This window comes from Hippopotamus amphibius, chromosome 12 (genome assembly GCF_030028045.1).
Source record: "Hippopotamus amphibius kiboko isolate mHipAmp2 chromosome 12, mHipAmp2.hap2, whole genome shotgun sequence".
NCBI lineage: Eukaryota > Metazoa > Chordata > Mammalia > Artiodactyla > Hippopotamidae > Hippopotamus > Hippopotamus amphibius.
The window spans coordinates 77,309,960-77,337,315 of record NC_080197.1 but is presented as its reverse complement, the minus strand read 5'-3'; the positions used below and the strand labels follow the sequence as shown (position 1 = coordinate 77,337,315).

The 27,356-nt window shown below is 41.0% G+C and overlaps 1 protein-coding gene across 7 annotated transcripts in view; it reads left to right on the top strand.

Moving 5' to 3' along the window:
- The window catches only part of DYRK4 (dual specificity tyrosine phosphorylation regulated kinase 4), a 73,972-nt gene that overhangs the window by 4,248 nt on the left and 42,368 nt on the right, over nt 1–27,356 (top strand). The window contains exons 4-10 of one of the 7 annotated variants that reach the window (XR_009048512.1): nt 2,307–2,410; nt 3,968–4,054; nt 4,564–4,713; nt 9,565–9,726; nt 12,679–12,828; nt 22,932–23,025; nt 24,497–24,590. Coding sequence is in view for 4 of the 7 variants with exons in the window: in XM_057703528.1 (XP_057559511.1) it covers nt 2,307–2,410; nt 3,968–4,054; nt 4,564–4,713; nt 9,565–9,726; nt 12,679–12,828; nt 14,942–15,063 (775 nt within the window). In the remaining 3 variants the exon portion in view is untranslated. Of the gene's footprint in view, nt 1–2,306; nt 2,411–3,967; nt 4,055–4,563; nt 4,714–9,564; nt 9,727–12,678; nt 12,829–14,941; nt 16,919–22,931; nt 23,050–24,496; nt 24,591–27,356 lie in introns of those variants that run through there. The other 6 variants (XR_009048511.1, XM_057703528.1, XR_009048513.1 and 3 more) reach the window with 6 other exon arrangements.

The following is a 27,356-nucleotide window of genomic DNA, read 5'->3' as shown; positions in this document are numbered from 1 at the left end:
TATAACTTGCATTTGCAAGACCTAGCACCTGTCTTGAGGTCCTCAAGTAGTCTTACAAATCTTGTAAGTCTTAAGTAGTCTTACAAGACTACTTTGTTAAAAATTACATTTGTAAGGACAGTTTTATAAAATTTAAAGCCACGTATCTGTATGAGATGATGGGTGTTCACTAAACTTCTTGTGGTCCTTATTTCATAATGTGTGTAAGTAATATCACTATGCTATACACCTTAAACTTATGCAGTACTGGGTGTCAATTATCTCAGTAAAACTGGAAGAAAAAAAATTAAACCACGTGTTTTTCTACAGGTAAAAAATATTTTCTCTTTATCTTATTGAGTTTTGTCCAGCAGTGAGAAGGACCTATAGTTTCTAGACTCACCCTGGAGTTCCATTAGTTAGTACCGAGACAGTAGAAAACAAGGGGAGGAAACCCTGAGAGGCACCAAGCTTGCAGCATGGGGAGATGGGCATTTGTACTGACAAATGGAATATAGGATGTGTGATGCTTTTCTGCTATAGTAAATGTGAGGACAGTTAATTAACATGGAGATACCCTGTGTCATTCTCTTTACTTTTATCTTTTTTGTTTTTGAGCTTCTTGTACTACATTTAAAATAAATAGCAAAAAATAAAAAAAATAAAATAAATAGGAAAAAAGCAACCAATGGATGGGAGAAAATATTTGCCAATCATATAGCCCCCAAGGGACTTGTATCCAGAATATATAGGGAACTCTTACAACCCACCAATAAAAAGACTAATGACCTAATTTAAAAATGGGCAAAGGACTTGAATAGGCATTTCTCTCATGAGTGTGTACAAATGGGCAGTAAACACATGGCAAGATGCTCAGCATCCTTAACCATCATACAAATCAGAACCACCACGCGATGGTGTCACACCCACAGGCCTGGATATAAGCAGAAGGACAGACAGTAGCAAGTGTCGAGGAGGAGGTGGAGAAATGCAGACCCTCATACACCGCTGCTGGCAGTATGAAATGGTGCAGCCACACTGGAAAACAGAGTAGCAGCTCCTCAAAATGTTAAACAGTTATCATATGATCCAGCCTAGGTATATGCCCAAGAGAAATAAAGGTCTATGCCCACACAGAAACCTGTACATGAACATTCATAGAAGCATTATTCACAATAGGCAAAAAATGGAAGTCATCAAATGTCTATCAACTGATGACTGGACAAGTCAAGTGTGATATATCCATACAGTGGATATTATTCAACAATAAAAAGAAATGAAGTACTGATATATGCTACAACATGATGAACCTTGAAAACATCGTGGTGAGCCAAAGAAGCCGGGCACAGAAGGCCACAGTATATATGATTCCATTAATACAAAATGTCCAGAATAGACAAGTCTGTAGAAACAGAAAATTGATTAGTGGTTGCCAGATTCAGAGGAGGGGGAACGGGGACTGACTGGTAGTAGGTACGGGGTTTCTTCTTGGGGTGACGAAAATGTTCTGAAATTCGATAGTAGTGATGGTTTCACAGCTCTCTGAATATGTGGAAAACTGTTAAATTCTATGCTTCAAATGGATGGATTTTATGTGCTGTGCGACTTACATCTCAATAAAGCTGTTAATTTTTAAAAATAGTAAGTCCTTCAAGGTGCATCTCAGCATTTCCTCCTTTACGTAACCTTTTTCTTTACCTGTCTTTGCTTTCTCTTCCTCTTAAACACCATAGCACTCTTGACCACCTTGAACAGGAGACATGATAATCTGTTTAGATGGGATAATTATTCTGGGATTTATTTCTCTACCTCCTCATTAACTGCAGACTTTGAGGGCACTTTTAATATCCTGTCTAGTGCAGTGCCTCATACAGAGTAAGTACTTGCTGAAGTATTTGTCAAAGACCAGATTGGGCAGATCAGATCCAAAAAAGAAAGTAATTTCAGTGTAATATAAGAGCTGTAATAGCTGTCTAAGGAGGTGTGGGTGAGGTCAAGGAAGATTTCTAAGAGGAAGTGATGTTTGAGTTTGTTTTCACTTGGACAGGTGCTTCCCACCTGGACAGAGCTGGTGGCGAGGAAGAGATCACAATGAAATGAACATTGTCACGTGCTGCTCCTGTTTTAAATCTGTTCCGTTGGGTCCAACATGACACTGTTACATTTCAGGAGGCCTAACATTAAAGGTCAATTGTGATCATGATTATTGTTTAAGAACATCTTTCTGAGGTTGGAAAGAAACTCTTAGATAGTCACTGAGGAAAATCTCAGATTTTAGTTGAGATTGATAGTTTACAAACTCATTATTAATTGTGTGTCTGTTTTAGGTTGGCTTTAGATGATAAGCTCTACCAGAGAGACCTAGAAGTCGCACTGGCTTTATCAGTGAAGGAACTTCCAACTATTACCATTGATGTGGAGGAGTCTCAAGGTAAAAGTAACTTTATTTTCTATAATTACCTTTAAAACCTTATTGTTCTTGTAATCATTTCTTTGGATAAGACTTTACAGAGGGAAGAATGTAGTTTTAATACTTGGGACTATAAGAGGAGCAATTTGCAGAGGGTGTTGTTGGATTCAGTTGTTTATTCAGTTGCATAAATCTCATCCACACATAAATACCTTTCTGCCTAACACTCAGAGTCAGCTGGAGGACCTGGACTCTGACCCCGCATGTCCAGAGTTCATCTTTGTATGCAGTGAAAATGTAATTTCTTGATCAAATACATTGACCTGTGCATCCTAACATCCACTTCCTTTCTCTCCAAATCCAGATTAGTGACACATGATCTAATGGTGGTACGTTTATTATGTACAGAGGCTAAGGGCACTGATTTGTGTAGCAAGTGCAGTAGCCTTGGTAGATTTATGGCCGCTGGCTTTCTTTGTGGATTTTTCTCTGATTTTTCTGGCAGCTAGGCAGCAGATGGCAATATTGATATTCTGAAGAGGCAGAAATCATTATTCCTGGAAAAGACATTCAAATTGCTCAAATGCTTTTTGGATTAAATTGCTTCAGCCTAACTTATTTTGGAGGATATTTTTAGCCCATTCGCTTATTTAGGGGTAAAGATGTTTAAGTCAGTAGTGCCTCCTGTTTGAAAATAAGTGAGATAGTGTTGATTAGGGGATCCTTTTAGTAATTAGGAATCAAAGAAACTGAAGAAGAGAATTGTCTTACATCTAAAATTGAGAAAATGAAAACCTCTTTCCTGTAGAGGTTTGTGGCATATATAGCAGGGTTTTCCTTGGAAGCACTACTTCTCCGAGCGTAATGTACTCTGTAGCACTGGGATTTGATCGTGCCAATCATTGTGACTTAAAGTCCTCTTAAAATATACCAGATCGGGCTTCCTAGGTGGCGCAGTGGTTAAGAATCCACCTGCCAATGCAGAGGACACAGGTTTGATCCCTGCTCCAGGAAGATCCCACATGCCGTGGAGCAACTAAGCCCATGCGCCAAAAAACAAAAAACAAAACAAAACAAAAAAAAAAAAACCAGATCATTTTAAAGTTATGATAGTGATTGAAGTCTTCCTCATATTAGTAAAGTCACAGATCTGCCTACACAGAAATGATAATTAATGTTTATCCACTGTTTCCTACATGCCCGACACCACGATAAGCAGTTTCCACATTCCATCTACATTAAATTCCCTACAGTAGCCTCGTTTAATCCCCACGCTGTTTTTATCTCCACATTACAGATGAGGAAGTTAAGTCTTGTAGAGGATAAGCAGTTTTCCCCTGGTCATCCGCCAGTTTAAGAGCCTGAATTTGAACTTAGGTCTGATTAAAGTTTGTGTGATTTCAGAGCCCAAACTCCTAGCTGTCTGTTAGCCTCGCCAAGTAAAATCAGTGTGCTAGTTTGAGTCTGGATCATTTGTCTGTATGTAAATGCTGTTAGATTTTAGCGCTGGTCTTCCTATTTCTAGACGTTGGTCGATTAGGGGGCATCTGAATGTTCCTTCTTCTTCCTTATATTTAGGCACTGACAAACACGGCAGTAGTAAAACAGAGGCAGTGACTAAGTCTCCTCATATCTCCAATTGCAGTGTAGCCAGTGATTATTTAGGTAAGTTTTTGATATTAATAATATTTATTTTTTCCACCAACATTTTCTAACTCTTATTTAAATTCCTGAAACTGTAACTAGAACCAAGGTCTTCACATTTGTGAGGGTTCCCTTCACCTCTTCTCCTTCGTTTCTTTCTGTTTTAGTTTTCCTCTCTTTTACTACAGACCCGATTCCTTCACTAGTGGAGGGTCATGCTACCCATGGCTTCTAGTTGACGGCAGTTGAGCACTGAAGAAAGGGGTTGCGTCTTCTTAGCTCCAGTTTGAAAATTCTTGGGGAAAGACTCTCTCAGTTTGGGTCTTGGACTTATGCTTAACTCAGACTGTTGCCAGGAGGCTGATGTATCATGATTGACCAGATCGGGCTGTGTGCTCTGTTACTAGAAGCACAGGAAGGACAAAGCTGGGCAAATACAAGCAGCAGGTGTAACAGAAGTCTACTCTGCAGTTCTTTAAATGTTACCTGGCGCAGAAAGTTTGTGTGATTTTTTTTTTTTTATGCTGAAGATCTTGATAAGATCACTGAGGAGGATGATTCCCAGGGTGCTCGAGGGAGAAGAAAAGCTGCATCCCAAGCCGTAGTCCAGCAGAGGAAGATTCTTTCAGAAAACAGTGATGGTGACGGAGCCGATGACTCTGAACCAGACTTTGCAACTGGTAGGTTATGTCCTAACTCAAACTTAACCCTATGGAGACTCAGTAAAAAGTTCTTGGAGACTATTGATGTATGCAAAACACTGCTAAACGTTTGTTGTGTGCAATCTTGAGGAACAGACAGGATAGTTAAATTCAACTATGGCATTCAGGGGGAAAGCTTTATCTGGAGGTGACCTTTAAGCCGTGCCTTGAAAAGTGAGTAGCATTTAGGAGTGAAATAGCATTTCTGACTCATGAAAAGGCAGAAACAACAGAATAGGCAAGTGCACATGCAAGAGGTCAGTGGCACTGGAGATTCCTCAGAAAATTAGGAATAGAACTACCTTACAACCTAGCTGTTCCACTCCTAGGTATTTATCTGAAGAAAACAAAAACACTGATTAGAAAAGATATATGCACCCCTGTGTGCATTGTAGCATTATTTACAACAGCCAGGATATGGAAGCAACCTAAGTGCCCGTCAATAGATGAAGGGATAAAGAAGATGTCATGCGCGTGTGTGTGTGCACGCGTGTGCATACACACACATGGACTATTACTCAAAAAGAATGAATTCTTGCCATTTGTGACAACTTGGGACCTTGAGGGCATTTTGCTAAGTGAAATATGTCAGACAGAGAAAGACAAATACTGTACGATTTCTTATATGTGGGATCTAAAAAACAAAACATGATCAAACATAGCAAAACAGAAATAGAGTTTTAGAGACAGAGAACAAACAGGTGGTTGCCAGAGGGGAGGCGGGTGGGGAGAGGAAAGAAATAGTTAAGGGATCTTAAGAGTTATAAACTTGCAGTTGCAAAATGAATGAGTCATGGTGTGAAATGTACCCTGTGGGGAAAGTAGTCAATAATTATGTAATATCTTTGCGTGGTGACATTGTATCTTGGTGATCATTTTGAAATGTACAGAAATAGCAAATCACTCTGTTGTATACCAGGAACTAGCATAGTGTTTTAGGTCAATTATACTTCACAAACAAATTCATAGAAAAAGATCGCATCTGTGGTTATCAGAGGCAGGTGTTGAGGGAGGGAGACCTGGATGAAGGCAGTAGGAGGCACACACTTGCAGCTGCGAGGTAAATAAGTACTAGGGATGTAACATACAACATGGTAAATGTAATGAACACTGCTGTCCGTTATACATGAGCGTTGTTGAGAGTAAATCCTAAGAGTTCATCACTAGGAAAAATTGTTTTCTCTGTTTCTTTAATTTTGTGTCTACGAAATGATGGATGTTCACTGAAGTTTTTGTGATAGTCCTTTCATGATGGATGTAAGTCACGTCATTATGCTGTGCACCGTAAACTTATACAGTGCTGCATGTCACTTATATCTCAGTAAAACTCGAAGAAACAAAAGAAAAAGACATAGAAACACACACACACACACACGAGTTCAGTGAAGTGTGCAGGGAAGGGAACATGTAGTGGAGGCTGAAGGGGCCACCTGGTACCAGATCGTCGAGGGTCTCAGGCCCATCCTATGAAGTATAGAATTTTTTTTTTTGAGTAGTAGAAATTCATGAAACCTTTTGAGGTGGAAGTGATATGAAGCCTATTTTTTTTGTGGTAGTTGTATTCAGACTCACTCAGAAATTAGGGCAAATGGGGAGCATAGTGACCTTGACAGCATCATGATATATTAATTAAAAATTAAAATGAATAAATCCATAAACTTGTGCCATCAGGTGCTATATTTTGATAGATTTTAACGTGCTGTTGACACACAATCATAGATTTGTTCATCTACATTTATTCAACCAGTATTTGGATACCTATTATGGGCACTGTATTCTAGACACTAGAACAGTGAACAAAGTGAACAGAGCTCCTGCCCTGTGAAGCTGAAATTTGAGGAAGGAGACATAGACAATAAGGTGCTAAGTGTTAGTGGTTTCTATAGTAGCAGATACTTAATTCATAGATTCGGAGAAGTGTCCCTTATCTTCTTGCATCACTTGTGGACTGAAATGATTGCGTTTTCTTCAGCTCTTTGAGAGCTGGTTTGTTTTTCATTTCTCTGCTACGTTATTACGGTTTCTGCCAAACTACACATGTGGCTGTGCTTCCTATCAAATGCCATGTGGTCCAGCTCTGAGAAGCAGTCCTTCTGCCCTCCCAGAGAGCTGCTTACCAGTGAGGAGGTGATAACTGCTGTCGCCTGTGCTATGGACGTGCAAACTAGGCTTTAGGCACAGTTTCCCTGCCTCTCCAGCTTTCTGACTTCTGTGTCACGATCCCAAGAATGCAGAGGTCCTTGCCGTCTCGTGGGTGTATAAACCTCCTTCAGATACTCCAGCCAAGCCTGTTTTACCTTAAATGGAAGGACAAACAGCACGTTCCCTGCTCTACTCAGTGTACTTGAAGGAGCAGTACAACCAGTTTATTTTCATCTGCCCTAAGCTGAGAACAACTCACTCTCTTGTCCTCTCAGGGCTGATTGTTTATTATACTTGAATGTGCTGCTGGATTAATTTCAGACAACCTGAGTTATCTGGTGCAGAGTCCCTTCTTTAAGTGACATTTCAGAGCTTTCCCCCTGCATTGGCTCACTCTAGATGAGACAAGAAAGGATCTTTTGTGACCTTCGCTAAAGAAGGAAAGAAAAGTGAAAATGGAGAGAATCAAGGCTTTTCTTAAGGACATATCAAGATGCCCTAAATCCATAACCCAGTGTCTGGGCTTTCCAGGTTTCCCAGTATGAGGAGCTAATGTCTTGGGGTTCTGGGAGCTCCATTTCCCCACTTCCAGTTTATTTAAGTGAGTTCTAACCTGCTCCTATAGTTTATCCTTTCAAGCCAAGAAAGGAACACATGAAATACCGTAACTGTTGGGTTTATAAGAAGCTGTATCCTCCTAGGTTCTATATTCTGAAATATTGGAGAAAATTCTCTACTACTTGCCCTCCCTGAACCTAGATCCTCTTGGGACTCCAGAAATAATTACTTGATTTTGCAAGGTACTATTTAAAGCAGGCTTCATGTGATCTGCTGGCCTTATACGGTGAATTCTGCATAACACAGTAACTATCATGTGAATATGTGCGGTGATTATCTGTTTTTAAAATTTTATTTGTTTGGGAAGAATGATAAAATAAGGACATCACAATTTGAAGATCATAATGACATCATTGATTTAGGCCAAGATCATCAGTGGAAGGCTGACAAGGATCTTTACAGTGGAGAATTCAGGCCCGGCGTCAGCTGAGACAGCCAGGCGTGGAGCAGCTGTACACTCTGTGCTCTCTGATACAGGTGACATAACGCAGAACAGAGCATCACCTAGGACGTGTATTCTTGCCAAAAATTAAAAAAAAAAAAAATTAGTAATAATAATATTGTGAGCCTGATTCTAATTGAGCCTTGAGATAATTCCAGCTCACAGAAGATGAAAGAGTAAGTTACATGACACCATGAGGAAGAAAACAGACAAATCCAAAATGTAGGACATTCCATGGGACAACTGACGTGGTTGCTTCCACAAGTCAAAGGCATGGGGGACAAAAGGGATGAGATATTGCTCTGTATTAAAAGTGGCTAATATGGGCTGAATAAGAGATGATTCCAAGAAACTGTTGTTGACATTATAAGATATGATTATGACATTGTTATGTTTTTAAAAAGTCCATGTTTTCTAGAGATGTATTCTGAAGTATGTAGAAATGTAATGATGTGATGTCTTGGGTTTATTTTTATATACCCTGAGAAGGAAAGGGAAGAGAGGAGAGACGGTTGAAACAAATGTGGCAAAGTTGATGATTGTTGAATTCAGGTGGTAGTTTATTATTATTTACTGTTGTGTATGTTTGGAAATTTTCATGTATATTTTTGTTTTTACATAAAATATGCTATTCCATATAGATAGGTAGAGACTATAGATGGTGAGCATGACAGCGGTTATCTCTGAGTGAGGAGGTTAGGGAGTGAGCTTTCTTCTTCCTTATTACTTTCTTGGTAAGGTCTGCATTTTCTACAATAAGCAGGTACTGCATTTGTAATATTGTATAAAAAAAGTGTAAAAAGATTTTTTTCTGAATATAGGGCTAATCCTTATTTATACTTAATTGTCAGAGTTTAGTATTCACAGAACATGGTTTTCTGATCCCCTCTCCCACTGAAAAATAGAAGAATCATTGCTTAACTATCGGGTATTCGCCATGCTTTTTTCGAGAAGCTGTAGCTACTTAACACATTCCATCACTGGCTTATAGCATCCCATGCAGAACAGAAAAGAGTTTATGGAAAAGCGCAGGTGTGTCTCAGGTGAAATCATATACAGGATTGTCAGTTAAGATGGTTGCAGTACGGTCAGTCTCTTCTCAATTCCCAGTGGGTTTCTGTTCTGGAATGTTGCAGTTTATGTGGTTAAGGGAAGGTACGTGGTTATTATTACCATCAAGGTTATCATTTTGGAAGACCAGCTAATGTTATACCTGACCATTCTTCTCAGAAGTTGCTGAGTTAAACTGGTAAAATCAGAAGTAAGGATGACTGCTGGGAAATGAATGATAACAGCAATAGCAAGCAGTGCTCTTCTGCCCTCTGTATGTCAGACGCTATTCTTTACCTATATTAACTCAACCTGCACAAGAACCCCGTGGTGTAGGTTTTAGGGTTCTCCCGTTTTATACATAGGAAACTGAGGCACAGTGAAGTCAGGGCCCTGTCTGAGGCCACAGAACAGGTAACTGGAGGGGCCAGGATCCAGACCCAGGCACTATGCATTGTTTTGCCCCTGGAAACAGCACAGCACAAAGGGGCACAAGAATCTGGTGCAGAAGCTGAAGCGGAGGCACTAGAAGCCTCACTTTTTAGAACAAAGATGAGGTGTGTAATCTTCTGTTTCAGGTGAAGATTCGGAGGACGATTCTGATTTTAGCGAGAGTGAACATGATGAAAGCTTCACTGTGAGAAAAAGTAAAGTTAAAGAAATTAAAAAGAAAGAAGTGAAGGGGAAATCTCCAGTTGAAAAGAAAGAGAAGAAGCCTAAACCCAAACGCAGTGCTGTGGGTAAGCGTAGTCCCACACTCTTCACTTCGTACAGGAGATGTGTTTGCTTTGCTTAAAGTGCTCCTCTCACCTTTGCCTGTAGCCTCCTTCATCTTTTGCCAATGTTCATTTTTTGTTAAAATCTGTGGAAGAGAGTAGGCTGGGGTGGTGAAGGCAGAAGGGCAGACGGGGCACTGAGACCCCCACCTTTCCAGCATGGACTGTGTGTCCCCCCTTCATGCTGGGCCTCCCTCTGAGTGGCTCCCGCCACCTGCGTTTCGCAGTGACAAAACTGACGCTCCGAGAGCTTAAACTGTTGGAATTCTCATAGCTGATAAGCCAGGGACTAGAATTTGCATCCAGCTTTGTCCATTCAATCTGTCCATTAGACCACATTTTCTCCAGGTGATTAAACAGGGAGGTTGGCGGGATTCTCATTTTCTGCATGTGACTCAGTCTTTGAGTTGGGAACCCTTTTGTCATGTGTTTAGGGCCCTTTGGTTTCTTCAAGACAAATTCAGTTAGGAGAAGCTGGTTTTACAATAAAACTTTTGAAATTTGTGATGACGCGAATGTGAAATACTTGTTTCCTGTGTAAAAGAAGTTAGGATATTGTTGAGTTCATAATATATGATAGATTATTGTGAGGTAAAGTAACCTGCTTTGTTTTTCTTATTGATAGATATTTCTGTCTCAATTGTTTAATATATATACTATTTGAAACTAAAGTTTCCATTATTTAGACACTATTCGTTAAGGGTGGGCGTTGCTCTCACCTTACCTTAAATAGCAAGGTGCTGAGTACTTACTAAGAAATGAGAACTAAGTATCGACTGGGTCGTATTCCTCCCACCACTGTTTTCTGAATTAGCTGGGTTTTAATTGGTGGTTTTATGCAATTGGCAAATTCATCTGGTTTCCAGAAATTAGATTTTAAATGCAGGGGATTTTAGAGACAAAGCTGTGTATTAGTTTCCAACTGCTGCTGTAAAAAAAAAAAAAAAAAAAAAAAAACACAAGCTTAGTGGCTTAAATCAACACAAATTTATTACTTACTGTCCTGCAGGTCACAGGTTCGAAATGGTCCTCACTGGGCTAAAAGTCAAGCTGTTGGCAGAGCTGTGTTCCTCTGTCAGGAACAAGCTGTCAAGAGGAGAAGCCCTTTTCCTGCCTTTTCTAGCTTCTTGAGGCTGCCTGTTCTCTGACAAGTGGTCCACTCCCCCCTTCAAAGCATCACATCACTCTCATTCTCCTGCTTCTCCCTTTCACTTGTAAGGACCCTTGTGAGGACACTGGGCCCATCAGATAATTCAAGATGATCTCCCCATCTCAAGATCTTTAATTTAGTCACACCTGCTAAGTCCCATTGCTTTGTAAGTAACACGTACATACATTCTGTTAATTTGGACACAGGTCTTTTCAAGGAACCGCCTACCACAAACAGATATGAAGAAGTCATTGACAATATGAAAAAAACCTAACATGAATATATTTCATATTTTCTTTAGATGTTTGTTTATGCTTTCTTACCAAGATACTCTAAAAACTAAAGATAAAATTTCAGTTTCCAAGTTGGAGTTTGTCACTTAAAGTCTTCTATATACCCTGGAGCAAGTTGCTTCAGAAGAAAGTTTCCTATATAATATTAGAAGTAAATTTTAACAGCTAAATAATGGGATTAAGAATCCAGAAAGATGGATTTTATTTCTAGTGTCTCCAACCTGACAGGTGTTATAATTTCTCTCTTGATAGAGAAAATTTCAAGAGCTGTGGTGCCCAGTATGGTAGCCACCAGCCAAAGTAGCTCTATCACATTTAAGTTAGTTAAAATTAGATAAAAATTAGAAGTTAGGTCCTTGGTTTTGCTAGCCACGTTTCAGGTGCTCACTAACTGTATGTGGCTAGTAGCTACTGTATTGGGCAGCACTCAATACAGAACAGTCCCATCACTGCAGAAGAGCCTGTGGGACGGGGCTGACCCTAGGCAGTGTCGATGTTAACATAGTGAACATGTTCATATCCACATGCACGTAGATGCCACTCAGGTATGGAAGCAGGCATTATCTGAAGGTGAATTTGCATTCTGCTTCTCCTCCCTCCATTTCTCCCTGCATCAAAAACAAACAAACAAAAAACCCAAACCCACTTGCATTCTGTGTTCATTCTCTGGGTAGATGGCGCCATCAGACCATGTGCCCACGACAGGAACTTGCGAGTCATGATTAATGTCATCTCCAGCACCCTGCCCCTAATTGCTGAAAGGTAACTCCTGTTTCCCCCACTCTCTTCCTTAGTTCAGGCCCCATCCCTCTCACCTGGATTACCATAAGGCCATCTAGGTGGTCTGCTTTTACACTGCCTGCAGCAAGATGCTTCTAGACGCACAGATACACGCGGGTGGTAGATCCCCCGTGCTAGAGTCTGTCATCTCTCTCACTGCATCGCGGCGTACACATCTCTGTACTTTTCTGCCCTTTCTATTAGAGTCTAGTGACTGGACCATAAATTCTTTGGGAGCAGGATACTCTGTGACCCCAGAGCCTAATAAAATATCTCACTGACATATTCTGAATAGATACTTGTGTGATGGTTACAGGTGTAGGCTCTGGACTCGCACCTTGTTTCCAGTCCTGGCTCAGACACTTACTAGCTCTCAACTACATGCAGATTGTTTAACCTTTCTGTTTCCTTAACTGACAGTGGGGATAGTTACTTCTGTATCAGAGTTGCTCTAAGGGTTAAAGGTAATGCCTATGATATGCTTACCATACTTCCTATCATGTAAATGCTCATAAAAGATGGCTACTCTTAGGCTCTCAATAAATATTTGTTGATTAATGAGAGTTTCTTAAATTTATGATTCTGCTTCTTCAATTTTTATAGTATTATGTAACTTTATAATTTTCACACACACACATGCTAGACTTTAATCTTCCTCTATGACCCCTTTTTTATGTCTGTTTTTCAAATAAGTGACCTCAGTAGACTCTGCTCCAGTTGCCATCAAGTCAGAACCCCGGCCCTCACCAAAAAAGCTTTCTCTGTCTTCAGAGGCCACTAGGAAGCCGTTACAAATACACAGTCCTCCAGCTGAAAGCAAGAGACCTAAGTGGGTCCCACCAGGTATGCTGTATTTATTTACTGCTCAAGGGTAGGGGTTTAGAAAATTACCGCTGGTGGGTTTTTTTCCCCTAGTTTTATATGAGTTACATATGAGCACTTCATATTATTGCATGGTCTTCACAACCAAGGTTTTTAATTGCTGCATTTATTCATCACTTATTATTCCCTTATATTTGAGCATCCAAGTTTATTATTTTCTCATTGTTATAAATAAGGTTACAATAAGCACAAACACCCTTATTTAGCAATCTGTGGGCATATCCCTGATTATTTTTCTAGGATAAGTTCGTAGTAGTAGAATTACAGTGAAAGAGTACCAGTGTTCAGGATTCCTGATATATATGTATATTTTTGTCAACAAATCTCTCTGCTCAGGACCCACTGACCTCTGAGGTCTGACAGAAACCTCGGGAATTCCAGCATTTAGCAAACTCGACCTCCAGCCCTTACACACTTGGCTTCTCTTTGTTTTCTTTTGCCCCACAGCCAAGTCTCGTGATCCTTCACCCTTCTCGACATTCCTAAAACCCTAATCCAGGCTCTGCGCTTCCCTCATCTAACCCAGGAACCCTCTGCAGCGGAATGGATGCATTTTTGTTCCTTCAACACAGTGTGTGTGCACTTCTGTCAGAGCCTCTCTGTCCGGTTTCCTCCCTCGGGGGTGGCTTTTTTCATGTGTCCCCTCTCCTTTGCTGAGTCATTACAAGTCTCCTTGGATTTACTTGCCTTCTTTTCCATGGATTTCTTGAGTGTTCCACAGTGGTCAGACCCCTAATGATAACTAGGGGTTCATAGACAGGTTTAAGCCTGAGACTGCATGGTTGCTTCATTTCTCCGCATCTTCATTTCATCTTCTGGAATATCAGGCACTGTATAATCTTTAAAGTCTTCTCTGGTGTCAAAATTCTAAGATTTGAGGGAGGACTTAAAAGCTTTTGGGGGAAGAGAAGGAGGAAGATTAGTTATTAAAATAATGATGCTCTATCAGTTCAAGGATAATCCTTAGTGTATTTCTTCTGAGAATAGTTAGTGATTTTTCAACAAAAGAAGTTTAAAAGAATTGATATAATGGCTATAGAATTTTGAAGGTAGCATAAGCAAAAAGATAAGGAAATACTGGATTGATGGATAAAGAGTTGACATCGTAAAACACAAAATGCTTATAGATTCATTGCGTGGAAGGTGGGCAGGTGACGGCGGCGAGGGAATGGGGCCCGGGAGCAAGCTGAGTGAGCGGGAGTTGCTGCCCTTGAGAGCGTGTGCCCTCTGGAAGGAAGCCGTGGTGCTCCACTCTATCTGGTTGTCCACGTACAGGATTACGGGCCTTGTATTTCCACGTCTGAGTTTTTCAAGAGAAGCCAGAAATCCAGATTTTAGTGTGAAATCTAGTTCTTAAAAGTGGACTTTTTAAAACACCATGTGGACGAAACAATATATCTGAGAGCAGGATTGGACCCTAGGTTGCCAGCTAGCCTCCTGTCTCATACGAATGTGAGAAGACCAGCAAGGTTCCAACAGGAAAATGAGCCAAGGACAGAAACATAGCACTGCCCCCAAGAAGTACAACTAGAGACGAATATGGAAAGAATTGCAGCCTCACTGGTAATTAAGGAAATGTAAATCAAAATAAAACGCTATCTTACACCTCTCAAACTAGAAAATAATAAAACTGTATCAACCAGTGCACTCTGGGTTGTGGGGTAGCAAGTGTAATTATTTATTATAAATTTATAATCCATTTATAGGACAGCTTGACAGGAGCCATAAAAATAAACCTATCTTTTGACTTGGAACTACTTTTGGGAATTTATTCTTAAAAGAATTCAAAAAAAGGAAAAGTAATAAGTGGTCAGATATTTTTATAGACATTTATAGGATAGTGGTGAGAAACTAGAAACAACCCAAAAGTTTGTGGCCTCTGGGGATGTTTGAAAATATGCAGTACTATATATTTTCTGCTCTTTAGTACTTCCCATTCTTTTGATCTAACTTGACAGAACCTGCATAGTAGAATAATGCTTAACTACTTTTTTTGGCCTCTTCTGTTTTATAAACTGATCTTTGTTAAGAGATTTCTGACATCCTCAGCATCCGGTGATCTGTTTTCTTGCAGCGGTGTCCGGAAGCAGCAGCCGCAGCCCACTGGCAGGAGTGTCTGTGAAGTCACCAACTCAGAGCCTGCGCCTTGGCTTGTCCCGATTAGCACGAGTTAAACCTTTGCATCCAAAGGTTTAACTGCTGCCAGTAGCTGAGTGTAGTAGCAAGGAAATGTTCGATTGAGAGGATCTCACTTTTATAAGCGTGTTTATATTTGAAGAGGGTATTGTAATATAAAGGATTCCTGTAAAGTCATATGAATTATCTCCACCTGTTTTGTGACTGTTCTCTGAGAAGTTATGCGAGGCTTCAGTAAGAGGTTTGTTTATGAGAATTATCTTAGAATGTTAGTCCCTTCGGAAGAGCGTATTCTCTAAGGCATTGTCATTACGCGCTGTCAGTTTGACGTGGAGGATGTCCATGTTACATGCTGTTCTTTTCTGGTAACACACACGATGGTTCTTTCTGGCTTTGTCTAGTTTATGGCACCTGAAATTTAACTGTTTAGTTTATCTGGCAAAAGGAAAATTCCCATTTCTGAAATTTTATAAGTTACTTAAGCTACATTGTCAGTTTTAGTGCAATGATGTTTCATATTTTAGCCAAATGTTTTTATACTGAGAATTCAGAATTATTTTCCACATTAAAAGTTGCTATCCTAGTGTATGTTTCCTGTTTAGAAGTAGATGGTTAGATAGCAGATAGAGTTTCATGACATTTTATGAAGCCCTCATGGTCAAAACTTTTAATAAAGGGAAAAAATTTCAGTATGCGCTTTTCCCTTGATACCAATGCATCCGTCTCTAGTTGTCTACATTTCATGCTAAAATGAGTGCTCTGCAGAAAAGTGCCAGCCTTTCTGTTGTAAATACAAAAGGAAAGAGCTGTTTCTTAAAGTCGTCACTTTATGTTAAGCCTGTGCTTTAGAGGGTGACTGTCAAGTACTGTGATCCCTGTTGTATGAGATAGTATAGCCCTTCAGGAAGCGTAGATCCTAACTCACTGTGAATAAAAACAGTAATAGATATTTTATATTTATGGTGAGAATTTCAACCAGCTCCTGATCACTTTTTAATAAAAATTCCTTGAATCATGTGAACCATTTAAAAATACATAATACTTAGTTCTTCTTGGTTTATGAAATAGCTGTGTTAACGTGAAAATAAGTAATTTAGAATTATGATTAAAGTGAGCATTTGCCTGCTGCTATTGTATATATTTTTCTTATCTAGTATATAATACTGTCATATAACCCCTCACGTATCCCACCCTACCCCTCCTTGGAAACATGTTTTCCAGGGACACGGTATTGAGGTCCTCTGTATGCTGCAGTTTAACAATAAACATTTATTAAGAGCCTACCCTGTGTTAGTACTGATATCATTGATTAATCATCTCGACCAGCTTGATGAACCTGTGTTTTCTATGTTATTGATATTAATAGTTTCTACTAAAAATTAAAGTGTGTCAAAACTGGCTTGCAGAAACCACACATGACCTTTCTGTTGCCAAACCCAGGGCACACTTTCTCACCTCATCTTACAGACCCTATCATCATACCCTGCTTTAACTCGTTTTATTTTCTGGGCTCATACGACACCATTCTTTTGTACTTTTCTCGCCACCTCCCTGCCCACTCTTCATTGTTTTGTGGCTTGCTAATCTTTTGTGTCACCTACACCACTGCTCTCACCACCATATCCTATTCTGTGTGATTCCATTCTTTTCCCCCTGCTTCTTTTTTCTTTCAGAGCTTGGGTGACTTCAAGTTCCAGTGGTCCCCTATGTAACAGTGACTGCCAAGTCTGAATTTTTTAGCCCAGACCTTGTTCTTGACACAGACCTGTTGCCTGGTCCATTGATCATCTGATATGAGTCATCACTGAACCAATGCCGTCACCCCCACCCCAGGTTTTTTCCTGCCTATATTTTCTGTTGGTAAATAGCATCACCATCAGTCAACTGAGGTGCCTGAGGCACTTGCACCCTTCACAGCTGGTCACCAAGCTCTAGTCCATTTCCTGTGTTTCTCAAAACTGCTCTCTCCTTCCATGTGTTGTCCTGACACATCATCACTAACTACTAATGGGCATCCTTGCCTTGATTAGTAACCCACTCTGGCCTAAACTTAAAGCCATTATAGCCAGAGAAAGTTTCCTAGAATGAAATCTGAGAACAAACACCCCTCTGCTTAAAATCCACACACCCCTTAGCCTGTTTAGTTCACAAGCTCAGGCTGGCCCCTGCCCGCTTCTTCAACCTTGTCCCTTGCTGCCTACGTGCACTTTTGACCCCTGCCACGCCACACTGGGTGCTGGCACCCGCCGCTCTGGATCTTCAGATGGTTCTTGCTTGCCTTCTTTCCATTGCTAATTCCTACTTGTCCTTGAAGACTCAAATCCAGCTCGGCTCTTTCCAAAAGCTTTATCTGAATGTCCGTTTCCTCCATGGGCCAGACTGTGTATTCCTCCAGGTGACGCTGCTGTCATTCAACTATGTACTTGGTTTTTTTTGTTTTTAAAACCTGGTGCAGTGTAAGTGCTCAAAAAAATGTTTACCTGACTAATAAATCATATCCAGAACTTTTACTTTGTGCTTCTGATAACCACAAACTTTTCTGAAGGGGGCGGGGGTAGGGATCACTTAAAGAGTCTATCCGTTCAACTCTAATCTCTGTATCCTCGCGATGTCCTTTAATTCTTGTTTCAAACTTTAAAGAACGGGGGCAAGAAAATGGGAGCAGAAGGAAAAGAGGTGTGTTTCTTCGGGCTGATATGAAAGGTGGTTTGGCACCGGACGGGAGCTCAAGCCTTTCAGCTCCGGAGTCACAAAAAGGGCGGAAACGGTTTCTATAGCGACGGGAGGAGGGTGTGGTCCTCCACTTGCACCCCGCGGTTCCCCGGGCCCTGCCGGCAGCCCCGGCAGTCTGCGCAGGCCCGATGCAGCTCCTCCCACCTCCCACCCCCAAGTAAGGGAGGGGGCGCGTCGGAGTCTGGGGGCGATAGGGGCGGAAGGTGGGGCGCGTGAGAGTGACAGGTGACAGAATGCAGAAAAGAAGGGCTGTGGGTCGGAGGAGGGAAGGGCGGATGTGAGTGTGGAGAGAAGGCAAGTACCCTTTCAGATTTCGCGTAGAGCAGCTGCATCCCCACAGCCCAACGTCAATATACTTGTTGTTGTTAGTTTTATTTTCAGATCATAATAGCAAAGCATGGCCCCATTATCTCCTTAATGACAAAGGACTCAATTACAGACATGTCTTTAAGAAGCACGGAGCATCATGCCTAATGTGATACCTGTAGATGCCCCTTCTCTGACATGTACTTCTCAAGATAACGACTTAAAATTTGCACTGTTTTAATTGCTTCCTTATGTAATTACTAACTTTCATATAATGCTCTTCAAAGGTCAATCTCATTAACTCCTCCTAAAAGTTTTGTGTATGAGGAGAAATGCTTCTAAGAGTAGAATTTTTATTCCCATTTTCTTATTGAGAAAACTGAAGTGCCAAACACTTAAGTGACGCTTCCAAGGCCTCCTAATTACCAACTGCTCTCCTCTGATCATGAGCTTCTTCCCTTGGCCCAAGTGCGTAGCCTTATACATCTGCACACCTACAGGCCTAAGCAATAAACTTTTCCATTATGAAAATGTTGCCTCGCTGGCTTGGGCTGAGTGCGGGATGGGCAGAGACGAATTTTAGGGAACTCATAAGCCCTACCCAGACACTGCTTCCAGCCCTGACCCTGGCAACTTGGGGCACAGAGCTTTCTTCTCCCTTTCTTTATCTTCACTGCACATCTCATCCGACTTGGTCATCAAAAGTGGGCCCTCGACCCCAAGCCTTAAGTCCACGAGGATCTGGCTGATACCCAGCTATTCTGAGCAGCCCACGTGCCTGCTATACATCCCCGGCCACACTGTGTTATCAGGAGGTACCTGCCACTCGAGGGTGATTCCCAGTCTTAGCAAAGTTTTTTCTTAACAAAATTTGGGAGATTTTTTGGAAAGTCTGTAGTTCATTTGTGGTGTTTGAAATGTCCATCCGCCAATTCAGGACTTAAGTGACTTGTGGCCCCTCTGACTTTTAAATGACTGATGGGCAACAGTCTTAAGCTCTACTGTTCAGGCTTAAATAGAGACTTGGCAAAAGTGTGTGGTCGTTTAAATAGAAAGTTCAAACTACAAAAGGACAAAGTAAGTGTCCTTGGTCGCCAGTCTTGCTAGAGGGATTTAACTACACGTGGTGGGTACGTAAAATCTAGGCGTTCTAAAGAATTCTGCAAATGCGGACTCTGCCAGGTTGGTTCTGTGACTTAAGACTTATTTCCTTTCTCCGTTTGGGTCCTTATCAAAGAGGATAATGATAAACGTGAAGGGAGGCTGGTGTGCCAGCCGCCTTCCATCTGCTCTTGTTGTCAGCATCCGGGCTGGAATGCATGCTTCTCAGTGTGTGGAGGACCAGTGCTGGGAGTCAGCGGTATTAGCTGACCCCAAACTCAACATGAGTGCGTTGTAACAGCTAAACATAACAAATACTGGTCTAGGCTGCTTTAATAGAAAATCAGAGACCAGGAGAGGGGTGCAAAGTTCTGGCTGCCTAACAGAGTCTAGACTCTAGAAAACTGTAGCCATTTTAAGAGAGGTCGTAAAAAAACTAGAGAAGAGAGAGGGACAACCACAGTCCGGGCTTTCTCTGTCATGCCCGGATACTCTATCATATGAGGAGGGATTTGAAATAAAACCATAGGATGCCTGGAGATGAGCAGGTGCTGGGGAAGCACAAAGGCACTGCTTTGAATATTCAAGAACTCTTGAGTAGAAGAGAGGGTAGATGTGCTCCTTGTTGCTCTGACAAGGAGAACAGGTATCAGTGGAGGATGTTGTTCAAGATCATTTCCTCCAACCAATACTGATGGTACTCCAACCACATGTAAATTAACAGCTAGGTGTGAAATGAGTTGCCTGGAAAAACGGCGAGTTCTGTGCGGGAAATATTCAAGCAGAGTTGAGTGATTACTGGCAACACTCTTGAGAAGATTCCCAGCCAGGGGTGGGAAAATGGGGAACATGGCCTCTAAAAACTTTCAGCTCTTAAGAATCTGCGAGTCTGTGGACCGTGACGAGTTTCAGGGATAACTTCACAGGAGCCGAGGAGTTCTCGTTGGCAGAAAAAGTGTATTAAGTACATCATCTCCTGTTCACAGAAATGCAAAGGGGGTCCCTGTAAGTTGTATATGGCCACAATTTCTGCCCTAAAGGTGGTCCCCGGGCGTAAAGATCAAGTTACTGGCAAAACTGCAGTGGAAATACTAAAGTCACAACAGGTGAATCTCAAAAGATTTTTTTCCTCTCTGGGCTTTGAAGTTCAGTATACATAGATAATGCGTTTTATGTATAGAGTACTATACTTACAATAGTGTGGCACCACTGTTTATGGTCTGTCTTGCCCACCAGATTTTGAACTCCTTGAAAGCACGAATTCTGTTTTACTGTCTGAATCCCCCATGTTTAGCACAGTACCTGGCACACGGTGGTTGGAACGTTTTGGACAAATTGACCTAAACTATCTTAGATGTCTCTCCTTTTGGCAAATTTGTACCAAGAGATTTCAAATACAAGTCACTGTTCTTGCCCTTATGAGGAATATAAAAAATAAAATGAAATGAAATCAAATCAAATCAAATCAAATCTCACCATTACTGCCCTCAGGAGATCGACAAGATTAAAAATATACACATGTAAGATCATTAACACTAATGGTATTGACCAGATGAGAAAATGATCTCCACAGACAAAAGTGTTGAAATCCAGAGGAAGGAGATGGGTATGTGCTATAGAGGTAGGGAAACTGATCTGAGTATAAAATAATAGAAATTAAAAATGTTTAGTTTCAATTCTCAAAGCAATATTCAGTTTAGCTCTGAGCTTATTTATTCTTTAGCTTTTAACCTTTATGCAACAGGTATAAACAAAATATATGGTATATTTTAATTCTCTTCCTACATAGCTCACCACATATTTTAAGGATAAAAAGTGGCATTTGGGAAGCTTTGAGTATGGATACAGTGTGACGTGTTAAGTGGAAGACAGGTTGGATGCATCAAGAAAGAAAGGCACAAAATGATCTTTGATAACCACAGCATTATCCTATGGAATAAGTCACAGCAGAACTTTTCCCCCCAATATTTAATAGAGTTAGGATCAAAGCAGCTTAGAACCAGAAGGAACATTAGAGGTCATCTAGTTCCATCTAGTCATTTTACTGATGGGGAAACTGAGAGCAGCTGCATCCGTGTATGCAGAGCCTGAGGATACAGAGGGCTGACTGTATTACGCCATTTGATGTAAGAGACATGAGCATCCCTGGATTTAGGTGCCCTCAGGGGACCTGGAACCAATACCCTGCAGTTACGAAGGAGACTGTGCAGAGAAGACAAGTGATTTGCTCAAAATCTATGTGGGACAGCACTGAGACCAGACTCCAGGGTTCCTCAGCGTTTCCTTCAGAGTCAGTCATCACCTGGCATGTGCTCCATCAGCTCTGCACGTCCCTCTAGCACTGCATCCCTGCCTGCATATCCCTCCAGGCCCTCATCCCTCCCTGCTCGTCCCTCTAGCATGCCTGGTTTCTGGCATCATCAGGACCGACTTCCACGTGTCCCCACCCCTTGATAAGGAGCTTTCCTTAAGGGCACAGGGCTTGTCCTGTTTATCAGAGAAATTATCTCCGCAAATGCATGTAGGAAGGAAGGAAGGAAAGGAAGACATGAAACTATGATCATTTACAGAGAGCGACTATTACGTTTTACTTGGTTTTGCATGGGATTTTTTCATATTATTATGTGTGTATGTGTGTGTGTGAAGATGAAATTCACACTCACTGTTCTCAGTCCCAATCCTCTGAGGTAACTGCTTTTTACCGTCTATTTTTTTCTAGATACTTCAGTATGCTGTATAAGGACATGCAAACATCTTGCTTTTTCTTCAATGTGGAATCACCTTATACATATCGTTAACATATTATGGGCATACCTATGATCCTCCTTGTTTTTTTTAATGATTGCCTCATGTTCCATAATATATATGTGCCATTTCTTTAAACTTCTTATGATACATCTACAAGTTCTGATTTGTCAACATCAGGCTGCAATAACTGTCAATGAGACTTGTTTTCAGTCCTCTGACTAACTTCACAGTTGTGATGCTGTCACCACTTATTAGCTTGTCCCCAGGAACCTATGGATGGAGTGACTTTCAGAAGTTGTGATAACATTTGCTTTGGACCCTGTTCTGTCCCTATTTTGTGGATTCTTAACTCCCTTGGCTCTTGCTGGGGGAGGAGCTGAAAGGAGTGCCTCCAAGGAACAGAGCAGAATCTCAGCAGTGTTCTGCTGACACGACAGGAGAGTGACAGTGGCATGAGAGCCCTCTAAGACTTGACCTTCCATTTCCTAAAATCACCACCTAGATCCCATAAACTTACGGGAGTTAGTTTTTCATCTTGCCGTGAGTTAATTATTCAGGGTGCTGTGCTCTGAAGGAAGATAGTGAAAACTTGGCCAAATGAGATCCAGAAAAAGTGTTTCTACCAATTAACCCCTTTTCTTTTTCTGTAGGTGTTAACCTACCAAGTGACCAGTAATAGATGCATATTTTTGGAGGAATGTGCTTGTGGCAAGAGAATGATTTACTCTGCAGTCAGTGGACAGAAGTGGGGCATTTTGCTCGTTGTCCTAAGCTGCTAACCTCCTCGCTAGCTCCTTGTCCACCCTTGATTCTGCTCTCCCTCTGCCCTGAGCACATGAGGACTGATGCCCAGGTGTCTCCTCTCCCGACCCCATCGGCCACCAGAAGGGAGACAGAAGGAGCAGTGGTGCCTTGGCCATGCTTGTAGACCTGCTGCCTTTTCTCCTCCAAGGCTTCCCTGCGTTTTTACCATCCCAGGTGGGGACCATTACTTATATTTTACTCCTAACACCAGTTTATCTTTTTCTATCCTTCTGCAGGACTGAAATGGATGCTAAAAAGCCAAGGAAATGCAGTTTGACATCCTTCCCAATTTTGAAAGCAAGAAAGAAACAAAATCTCACCTCTGTGAAAGTAAGGACTCTTGAATTTCATTTGGGGAAGAGGGGTTTTATCATGAAGTCTTGGGGACCCAGGACGCAGTGGGATTGTTGTGTCCCAAACTTCTTCGATGACAGGGTGAGGGGAAAGGGCAGAGCCAGGTTTGGGTGGTTTTGAGGGAAAACCAGCTGGAGGGCCAGGGTGTAGTTTCTTGAACTTGAGGACTGCAAGGTCGTAATCTAACAGGCGACTTTCACGTGAGGAGTCCTGGGCTAATGTCACTTCCACAGCATCTTTTCTTATGCTCTGTATATCTGGGCTCAATACCGGAAGTGTCCTGGAATGGTTTCGATCAAGTACCCAGGAACATTTCCAGAAAAGGTCTGTTTCTTTTGTTCTAACAAAGACATGGTGTTTTTCTTTTTATTCTACTTCAAAAACTGGCAAAACGCAACAGCACTGAGGGTAATGTTGTGATGCGGTGATGTTGTGACTGTCAGTCATAAGGTCAACTTCTAAATCAGGTGTATTTTTTAATCTAATGCTTTCAGTATGGATTTCATAACTAACTCAAAAGGTCATATTGCCTGGGATCTTTATTCTGAAAAATTTGCAGCAAACTTTAGCCCAGAGCATTCAGGCTTGACTTTCTGAATGATGCCTGCATCACTGAGTGGGTGGACCAGAGTCCAGAAGCCTATCCAAGGCCTGATGAAAATTCTCCTCCCCATACATCACTCACTACCTCCTTATTACTTTTAGGTCACCTCCTCCAAGCAGTGTTCCTGATTTAACCCTGGCATTCTCAGGATTATAACTCATAAACTTATAGCCTAACGCAAAGTCCATTGTTTCCCATCCTTGCTATTACCACATACAACAAAAAACATTTTGCAATTTATAATTTTGCAAAAATGTATGAATACCTAAAACATTTCCTTTGATAAAATAAAAATTAATATAAAATATTTGAAATAGTAAACCCACAGCAAAACATGCTAATGTAATAAAGATAACATTCTGTTCAAATTTTAAAATATTACCCAAACAAAATGGTCTTGGTCATGATTTTACTTTGGCAAAACTGTCACAAGCTTTGCAAGTCACATTTTTTGTTTTAGCTGCTTGAGCTCACCTTTACTGAGTGTCTAGATGACTCTCACAGAAACCTTACAGGCCAGTACTATTATTGTCCCCATTTTATAGATGGGGAAACTGAGATTCAAGTGAAGTTAATTAGCCCATGGCCATAAACAAGTGAGTGGAGAACAGAATTCAAACCCAAATCCTTAACCAGTCTATCCCATGCCTCTTTGCTGAGTAATATCAACTCCGTTATATGTTCCTTAATATATTTAACTTATTTAAATTAAATTTAAGGAAAGAAAATTCTGCTTCAGTTATGATCAAAAATAAAATTAAAAAATCAGATTCAAGATAAATTCATGTATGTTGTAATTTGTCAGTCCACAAATTGACAGTATCATTTAAAAATACTATTTAGGGCTTCTCTGGTGGTGCAGTGGTTAAGAATCTGCCTGCCAATGCAGGGGACACGGGTTCAAGCCCTGCTCCAGGAAGATCCCACATGCCCCGGAGCAACTAAGCCCATGCGCCACAACTACTGAGCCTGTGCTCTAGAGCCCGAGAGCCGCAACTACTGAGCCCATGTGCCACAACTACTGAAGCCCGAGTGCCTAGAGCCTGTGCTTCACAAGAGAAGCCACTGCAGTGAGAAGCCTGCACACCACAATGAAGAGTAGCTCACACTTGCCACAATTAGAGAAAGCCCAAGTACAGCAACGGAGACCCAACGCAGCCAATAAATAAAATAAATTAATTAATTTTTAAAAAAAGATAACCAACAAGGACCTACTGCATAGCACAGGGAACTCTACTCAATATTCTGTGATAACCTATATGTGAAAAGAACCTGAAAACGAATGACTATATGTACATGTATAACTGAATCACTTTACTGTACACCTGAAACTAACACAACACTGTAAATCAACTATACTCCAATAAAACTTTTTTTTAAATTGAGTTCAGTTGGCTTTGAGAAACAGGTGGTCCGCTAGATAGTAATATATGATTCTTTAAAAAATACCCCCACTCATTTGGCTACAACATAGTAAAATAGTAAAGAGCCCTCTGCTTTTGCAGAGTCCTATGTCTTTGGTACGATCCTTTCAGCTTAGCTGGCGAAGGTCACAGAGCCTCTCGATGACACAGGATCCCTGGGCCCTTCAGGAAAATGCTCTCGGATTATAGTTTATCCTGACTGCTGGGAGGTGGCTCATACCCTCTCTGGACCTCAGCTAGTAAGCTGGAGGATGTTTGGCTCTTCTGCATCTCTGTTCGAAGAAAACAGCCTCACAAGCCACTTCCGGCACTGGAGGAGACCCAGAACTTCGGGGTCTCAGGTGAGGCCAAACCTGGGAGAGGCCTGGGCAAGGGAGTTCTGCTAACTTTGGACGTTTCTTTACAGTTTCCCTGACAATTAATGAGTAGGTGTCACAAAGTATCCCCACAAGCGTGCTCAAGACATATTTCCTATTTTGAGCTCTGGGAGAGCTTGTTCTATTGTTTCTCTTCCACCCTTTAAATCATCCAGTTGGTGAATCCCACCTCCTTAGACAGGCCTTCCCTCACCACCCTTTCTAATTACATTATGTATTTGTTTGTTGACTGCCTCATCATCTAGAAGGGCATTGTCCAATATGCCAGCCATTGGCCACAGGAGGCTGTAGAGACCTTGACATGGGCTGGTCTGAAACGGGGTGTGGTGCACCTGAAAAATACACACCAGATTTCAAAGACTTGGTGTCAGAAATGAACGTGAAATACCTTACTGATAATTTCTTATAATTGGGTGAATTTTATGTTAATTCTTTGGTAACATTGAAAAAATAATTTTATATTGATCACACGTTCAAATAGTATTCTAAATGTGTTGTTAGACAAAATATATTACTAAAATTAATTTCACCTTTTTTTTTTTTTTAACTTTTAAAATGTGGCTACTGGGATTTCCCTGGCAGTCCAGTGGTTAAGACTCCATGCTCCCAATGCAGGGGGCACAGGTTCAATCCCTGGTTGGGGAACTAAGATCCCACATGCCATATGGTACAGCCTAAAAACAAAAATAAATAAAAAATTTAAAAAAATTATAAATAAATAAATAAAAGAGGCTACTGAAATGATCCAGGAGAGAGATAAATTAAGGATTATTATTTTTTTAAATATGGCTAGTAGAAAATTTAAAATTTCACTTGGCTTGCATTTTATTTTTTTGAATTGTAACACTCTTGAATGGAAGCTCTGTAATAGCAAAGATATTCTTGGGCTGGTTCAGTGTTGAATCCCAAGAACCTTGGACAGTGCCTGGCACAGACTAGCACTTAGTGTGTACTTGTGGAATAGAAATCAGGAAAATATTTATTCAGATATTTACTGAGTGCCTGCAGCATTGTTCTAGGTGCTGGGGATAGAGTGCAGAAAAAAAAACAGGCAAAAAGGACCCCACCCCCCCCAAAAAACCCCAAACTTCTCATGCAGCTTCAAATTGGGATTCTTTGTGAAAAGGCGCAGTCAAGCAGTAAGAATGGTAGTGACCAGCTGTCATCTTCCTCATCGGTGAAGAATTGAGACTGAACTATATCAGTGGTTCTCAACCTTGGTCGTGTATTTAAAATCACTGGGGAGATTCTAAAGAGCACTGAACTTGGAATCTGTAGGGGTCCTGGACAATTTTTTTTTTAAGTTCTTTTCTGTCACATGGAGACTGATATCCATTTAAATCTATGAGACCTTCATAGATTAAGTCTCTAACTGTTGGCTGCTTGTGACACTGGAATAGTTATTCCTACATCCCCTGATTAAGATGGGATTAAGTGAGATGAGAGGACTTGAGCTTGCAGGCTGGCAGATACTGCAAGCTCAATGAACACAGGCTTTTACCTTCTTTTACCTTCCTTCTCTCCATTTACCAGAAAGGGGTTTTGTATAGGACACAGGCTTATTAATGCATATCCCCCAGTAGAAGAGGGTATCTGAGGGTCATGCATTCTGTCTCACTTCTGTATCTCATCAGTACCCCATGGGAAAATGTAAAATCTGACCATTTGATATCACGAAGGAATTGAATCCACAGTCAGCGATAACTGTAGAGAGAATAAAAAGCAGAGACTTTAAATGCCAATATTGTCTGTTAGTTATGGAATGAATTCAGCTTTTAAATGCCAACGGAAGTCTCCAGCTAGAAGAACGTATAATGATCACAGAACTAAAACATTAACACATTTCGAGTATAACCACAAGCAGCCAATCTAGAATCGATGGCTCAATGAAAAATTGGCATA